We start from the raw sequence: 7,935 nt of genomic DNA on the forward strand, positions 1-7,935 counted from the left end.
TTAAATGTAGTTAAATAATAATTACATGAATACATGCTGTGTGTTTCTTTTCTTTGATCTATGATAATTTTCGAATTCATGATATCATTTCATATTCATCATTTTTAAATAATTAACACATTTATCTTCCAAAACATTTCGCTTCTTCATTCATTCTATACCACAATACACGAGCATGTCGGCGGCAGCAATGTTGTAGAACATACAAGCATGGACACTTTTTTTTTTCAATCACATGTTGTTGTTTTTTTAAATCCTTCTGTTTTTCGAATTTAACTTATGATGCGGTTTCTGTATAATCGCGATATATAAGATTTAGAATATCTTATCTTATTATATATTTCAAAACGTCAGACATTAAGACGAACTCGGAAACGATGAAGACTTCTCATGTGTTAAAACAGATAAGTTGTCCAAAAAATTGCAATATCACTCATTTCACGTGTAGAATCTTATTTCCCGGCCGAACTTAGTTGTACCCCTTTCCTACCCGTAAAACTGAAAACACTTTAAGGGTTAGTTAATGTTGTCATTACAAGCAACTTATTCTCAATGTTTCATAGGAAGAAGAATAAGACACAAAACGAATTATATTTGGCAAGTTATTTCATTTGTTTATCGGCGAAATGTAGGAGACAATTGCCATTAATGATCCTGTATGTTCAACGAGTGAAATTAATATTTATGGAATGTGGAGTTTGAGAATCACAACAGATCTTTTGATCAGTCTTGAAAATCAGTTCTTTAAAAAGAAATCTTTTTCCAGATCATTTTACTTTTGACTTTTCCCCTTTGTAAATCAAAACCTCATACCAAACTGAAGGGATAACTCCATGTTTGACTGTTGACAGGCTATAAAAGCCTATATTAATAAAAATGAATACAAACAATTGTTAATATACTTTTATAAATTTGATATAAAAAATTATAAAATTCTGTTGCTTGGCTTTATGTAAAAGTTGCTTTTTGAATGAAACAAAAGACGACATATCATGCAGTGGGATGAATATCTGCTTTTATAGTTATTTTCTGTAACTTGCAAGATAACATATAATAATTATTAAACAGAGTTGAAAGGTAGAAACCCCTGGTGTACGTTAAAAAACACAGATAATATGAACGAGGTAAATATTGGTGTCTCATGATTATATAAAACCATTTACTTATCCAATAGAAAGTAGGCCACTGGGCCAATGTTTATATTAGATTCTAAAGTTTCTTTAAGACTTAATGCTAGACATTTTCAGATTAGCATTAATCTAAACCCGCATTCCCAAAATATAAATGTGATTAGACTTAAATGGCCGATTTATTGAACTATTTAAAAAAAAAATGAGGTAGGTATTCCTGCGATTACTAATGTGTGAAATATCCTATTATTCTTTTAATCACTTAAACAATGTCTGCGGAACAGAAAACGTCATGAATAAACATGGCTACCTGAATTAATTCTCATGCTATATGCTATCTCAAATTCAAATTGTTTTATTAATTTAGACCTACACTTATTAACAATAACATGACACACATAGGAGGATGAGGTAGCTATGTCTTTAATAGTGGATATGTTATATTCCAGGCACAGACTTATAAAATGAATATCTATTACATGAAAATACATAATCGACGCGGGTGGCTATCCAGGGATTCGAAGTGTTTGGGCCAATCCCTAACGACAAAGTTTCATTGGGTATGTATACCACTCATTAAGTGGATTGAATATTATAACTTCAAATGCATTTTTTTTTACTTCAAATATTTTTTTATATTATGTATATAATAATACATATCGATAAATAGTTTTAAGTGTCCATGTTACGGTAAAAATATAAATAAAACAAAACACGAAGACTAGTATAATCGGCTAGCGCTTTCGCCCATATCGGGGCTCTTCAGGCGATTTAAATTTATTTGTGACGTCATAAATACAGTACACATACTTAAAACGTCAAAAATACAAACAATACATATATATACATAAACAGAATGAAACTGTTACGTAATGTAGAAATTATACAGTATTGAATTGTTTTATTACTTTAGGCCTTATGGATGAGGTAGCTGTAACTTTACAACATATATGAACATATATATTAAATATTGGTGATTTTATATTCTAGACACAGACTTATAAAATGAATATCTATTACATGAAAATATACTTGTATATGAAAAATTCAAATTCAAACTTTTTACTTCAAATACATATTGACGGAAATGCCGTATATAATTATTTATATATATACATAAATAGAAGGAAACTGTTACGAATATAGTAATTTTACAGTAACGACGAGAGTGGCTACCCATGGATTCCAAGTGGTTGCCCCCCAATATCTAGAACAAATGGACCCTGAGGTTCAAACAATAAGGACCAACTTTCATATAACCGCATTTCAGTCAACAAAAGTACCCCAACATATTTTCTGTAACCCATCGCTTCCAAACGTTTTCAACTGCAAGAAAACGTGTAGTAATTGTATACATAATGGAAAGCTAGGAGAGCTTTTCATGAAGGGTCCTAAGTATTGAGAGACTCCTACTATCAAATGGAAAGTAAATTTCAGTATACTGATTGATTCTGTGGAAGACTACGCCAACAACATGGAAAATGCGATCAGGCTGAAATGGTTCACTTTTAAGAAGGCTCCACACATCGTCATCAGTTCTATTTTCGTACCGTACTTTTGGAAAAAGTACAGCTCGGCCTCAATTATCGCGAACGAAATGTGCATGTTCACCGTGTCGTTCTTTCGTATTGCGTATCGGCCATTTCATCTGATAAACAATAGTACGCGTGCGTGACGATCGCATAACCCTCCAGAGCTTGGAATCAAGGAAACTGCAGACTCTTCTACTACAGCCGCTTTCCTCGATCTTTACTTTCTATATGACCGGGATGGTTTACTACTCAGCTGTACCATAAGCAGATGATTTCGACTTCCCTTTTGCGAACTTTCCTATTCTTTATAGCAACATCCCTATATACTTCACATATGCATATCACAATTGGTTTGGTGTTCAATAATANAAAAAAAAAAAAAAAAAAAAAAACATAAACCCAAGTGTTCCGGAAGGGTAGGCGTCTTCTGCTTCTTAAACAGCACCCTCCATTTAAATCTAGGTCAAATCCAAGTGATGTCCGATACTCAGAGTGAGAGTCGGGTTAGTGACGACGAAAAGACGAGGCCATGTATAAAAATTATAAAAACATCGACCTTTACGCCAGAAATGAAATAACATATTGCGCATTGAGGTCATGATGGAGACCATAATACTTGTGACAAGGATTGAAGTATATGTATGTCAGATTATCTACTTTGAATTGTAGCCATGATATTAAACGAAATGCAAAGGAAATATTCAACTTTAATATTTAAAAATTTACAATTAACGTCAACATCGTGTTTTAAGTCCGAATAAATTACATTGACTGAGTAAAATCGAAAGGTCGTCAATATCTATAAACAATACTGTAAGAAGACCGCGTCTGGATCAGACAGGGCTGCCAGTTTAATCAATCAGCGGCCGGTGTAGAGAGGTGGCGTTAAAATTCAAATTTACAAGATAATGAGGTAAAACAGAGCTTTATAATAGCTACAGTTTGTTTAAACTTGTAACGCGAAATGATCCGCAGCAGAACATGATTATTTTTTTCTAATATTAAATCTTCATAAAATTTCTGAAAAGAAACCCATACTTTGCAGGACTTTAATGGGGAATAATATAGACGAAATAATAAAAATATAATCAACATCAGCGCAGGCCTAGATCGGGATTCAAACTCTGGACTTAAGATTGATATACTGTCGGTCTGACCGATTTCTTAGGCCAACTGTGCTCAAGTTACACGTAACAGAAGTTAAGGGGAGGTTACTGTATATCCTAAAAAAAGTTTATAAGATATTTATATTTATGAGATTTATCTCCCCTTCCACGTGTTTTTAAAGCCTTACAAAAGTGAAGTATCATTATTGGTCATGGAACATATTATTTATTTTTAAATATGGAAGGTTTATTTCGAAAACACTGACAAAACATGACTAGTGAATCATGAAGAAGATTCAATTAACAGGCTATTTTATTTGATCTATAGTATGTTATAAAAGGATTGTAGTTTTAATGAGTTTGCACAATATATTTGCACAATATATAATTTGTTTACATTCATGTTTTGACGATTGGACAATTAGCTTTACTTTGCAAACTAAAAGAAAAACTTTTTAACGAATTAAATCATCTTTACTATTAAAAAAAAAACACTATGGAGAATGTAAGTGTAAGATTTTAATACAAAAAGAAACTGACAAATGAAAACAAAATAGACTGCACTGAGAAATGTATTGTTAAATATGGTCAGGAGAAAGTATCACAGTTATTGATTAATACTTTAACGTTACACGATACCCGTAAAACACAGAACAGCAGCATCGATATGTATATGTATATTAAGGATACATGAATAGTAGGGATGTTTAGAACAAATATATTTGATGATTAACAGCAGATAAACTAAAATGTAAACAATGCATTGTTTTGTTATCTGTGTTATTACTATTGTTTAACGTTCTCGCATAAATGAAGACGGGTGTCCCGGGAGACATCGCTCAAGGAAGAAATGCATTAAAACTAAATATGAAAAAAACCTTTCTTTCACACCATTGCTGAAGATTATATATATAACAAACTTTCTAAACTTAAAAACAAGTTTATAAGTATGCTGTTTTGGACGGACTAATAACATCTTCCTTAGATGTGACATATCCAATAGAGTGTCATTGAGCTCACAATACATTTGATTTTATAGACAAATATGTTTCCTTATATAACGCCTTTCAACACACAACGCGGATAAAAGATTTCGATCATTAATAAAAGGTTTCGAACAAAGGTCCCAAATGTGTTTGTAAGGGAAGATGCTAAACACTGAAATGTTTAATAAAATTCGGGTAGAAGCTCATTTTCTTTTCTGTTTCCACTTTCCTACTTTCACAGTGTCCCGATCGGGCCTGTCTGATATACTCGGCTTAGCTAGATTCCTGTTGTTGTGGTGGCATAACAGGTGCTGGTGGTTCATCCGTCTTCTGCAGTTCCGGTTCCGGTGCCGCCGTCATGATTTTCCGTTGGAAATATATGAAGTGCATCCAACCAAACTCTGGTGTCATGCTAAGCGATTGCTTGAATATGGTTGCAGGCGTTTGAAGGATCCGTACTATCTCCCAGCCGTTTTGACCTTCCTGTGCTATAACGCTATCCCAGTTGGCGTTGACTTCAATTGTGGTTTTACCAATTCCAGTCATCTTCATCTTTCCCGGGGCCTTGTACTCCACCATTTTGGCTTCATACACTGGCGTGTTGTCGTTTATTTTGGATAAAGGCTTCTCAAATATGAACATTGCCCCTACTTCAGAAGTTATCTTCGATGCCATGAATGCTCTGTCAGAGAAACTTTTGTTGTTCTGGTCTAAGAAAACCTCCACTAGTTTCCAGCCCTGCGAAAGGTACGGTCCCACGATATTGGCCCAGTCAAAAGTAACACTCCAAGATCCCCCAATGGCACCTGTCATTGTTTTTAGCACTGCAGACATCTGAGCAGGGACAATCTGGTACGTGTACTTCTCTCCGCCTGGGGTTGTGGGCATGTCATAGAATATGTCGACACACAGAACTGGAAAACAACAGAAGATAAGATAATATTACTTCCAGTTCCTAAGGCAATACATTCAAAGTGAAAACAATAAACAAAATGCCAGAATACCTTGTGGTATTTGATAAAACAGACTATATAACACCGCATTTTAGTTATCCCCAATTTCAACGAGAATGTGCCTCGTTTCTGGTTTCTGTACTTTTTACTCACGTGTGCAGTAACTATGTAACATAATGTTATTATTTTTTTTGTTATTTTTTTTTGTAAATTCATAACATGCGTGTTTGTAATTGAAATGATCATACATGGTTTCTCTACATGTGATGTACGTATGCTTGTAGTAAAGATATCGTACGACATTTTTTTTTACAATTTATACACGTTTGTTTGTACCGAAAAGCATCAATAAATTGGTCTCCTACAATTTATGCACGTGAATTTTGACCGAAAACATCATACACAGCTTCTCCACATTTTACTCACGTGTGTTCGGACTATGACCATAGAGAGACATGCTTGGTTGCGCCCCCATACCCATGGTTGCAGCGGGTGCTGCTGACGCTCCCGAAAATGATCCACCTGTTACCTCAATGGAAATAAGGCGTCCACCATCGACCGATAATTTCTCTATGGTCTGGAATATATGGGTTGGTTGAGAGGTGACAGTGCCTCCTATTTGCAAAAGTCCTGTTGCAAACACTTGTTGGGGAAGACAAGACTTCTCCATACATAATTTCCACTTTCCCTTCTCTTCGTCACTGACTTTATGAAATATTCCTTGCGTTTTAAGTTTCGTTTCCATTTTTAGAGAAACGAATCCCGAAGCTGTCATACTTCCGGGAGAAACGTTGAAGGTCGACATTCGGAACCCAAGATCGTACATGTTGGTAAGGGCAGGTAGGTATATACTTCCTGTCAGCGTCTTAAACTCAACCTGTGGTCCAAAAGCTAAGCCGGTTTGAGCTTCGTGTGGTACGTCGATATTGACGATATTGTAGGTAACGGGTGGCCCTGCATACTTTGGTTCTTGGGGTACTGCTGCTGTCGCTACAGGCCGCGGAGCCGCCGTGCTGCTGCTCTGTCCACAACCCATACTCTAGATCTGAAAATATTTATTTTTTAAATATTAAAAAGATGGATCAGGATTGTTCATTTCTTTTTTGATAAAGTATGACATTTCCTCAAAGGGTATACAACAGGGTATAACCAAACTATTTTGAATTGCTAAAGTTGTGAAATTTTATAAAATATATACAGCATTTTATATAGCGCCCTATCTAGCTAGAAAAAAGCCACTCTAAAGCGCTTTACAGTACATAGATATTCAATTAATACAAATATCATATACTTTAATCAATACCACGTTGAGGAATTCACAGGAGCTACCTTATCAGGCGCTAACTACTATTCATATGCCACCTGGCTAATATCTCCCTATGTGTGTATGCCTGCGTGTGTGTTGGAGATGTAGTGTGTATCTTTCATTTCACAATAGTTTGTTAATACTTTTTCGTGGTTTTAATCCTGTAACAAATATACGGGATATATTTTTCACTCAACACCATAAAATCAATAGTTCAAACCAACTTTCGTTCAAAATGTTTATAAATGCGTTGCCATTACATTCCTCATAATTTTGCAAAACACGAATACAAGGCACCCGTAACATACAAGTTTGATGTGGATATAACAACGTTCAGTATAAACAAAGTTAGCATTTTCTTGGACACTGCAAAATATTTTGATGGTGAACATTTAGCACAAACTCTACTACACTGTGCAATATTTATATTGCAGTTACCCTTCGTATATATATCGTAGCTTCACAGAACGTTAACATTGTAAATAAACTGGAGCAGGCCAACGGTTGGCAATGACCTTAAGTGCCATTACTCGTCCATTAAACAATAAAATCCCCGGTGTTTATCCGTATCCAACGGCACCCTTCGTGTTTGTTATAGTCCGATGGAACCATGGGATAAAAAAACACTTTGTTAAAATAAATTCTGTTATGATATACTCTAGATCGATGGTTAACTTTAATCGCTCAGTAACAACAACAGCAGACACAATACTATAAGGCTGATATCAGGACAGAAACTGTATACCGAGAAACTAACGCCAAATCAAATATTCGCCCTTTTCCGATAAAATCCATGTTTGGCCAATGTTAATTTCGCCCTTCACATGTAATAACTTTATATTGTATGTTGTGTACTAAAATTCGCTGTCATGATACATTTGCCCTCATGTCCTCATTTGTGAGGGGGAGGGGGAGGAAAGGG

The 7,935-nt window shown here is 35.0% G+C and overlaps 1 protein-coding gene across 1 annotated transcript in view; it reads right to left on the minus strand.

Moving 5' to 3' along the window:
• Positions 1 to 4,273: 4,273 nt before the first annotated feature.
• LOC110450491 overlaps positions 4,274 to 7,935 on the minus strand; it is a 14,773-nt gene continuing 11,111 nt past the window's right edge. Inside the window, exons 2-3 of the mRNA XM_021498044.1 lie at positions 6,134 to 6,752; positions 4,274 to 5,668 (exon numbers count right to left, since the gene is read on the minus strand). Of these exons, the coding sequence (XP_021353719.1) occupies positions 5,028 to 5,668; positions 6,134 to 6,743 (1,251 nt within the window). The 5' untranslated portion in view covers positions 6,744 to 6,752 and the 3' untranslated portion in view covers positions 4,274 to 5,027. The remainder of the gene's footprint in view (positions 5,669 to 6,133; positions 6,753 to 7,935) is intronic.

This window comes from Mizuhopecten yessoensis, unplaced genomic scaffold (assembly GCF_002113885.1).
Source record: "Mizuhopecten yessoensis strain PY_sf001 unplaced genomic scaffold, ASM211388v2 scaffold5229, whole genome shotgun sequence".
Lineage (NCBI taxonomy): Eukaryota > Metazoa > Mollusca > Bivalvia > Pectinida > Pectinidae > Mizuhopecten > Mizuhopecten yessoensis.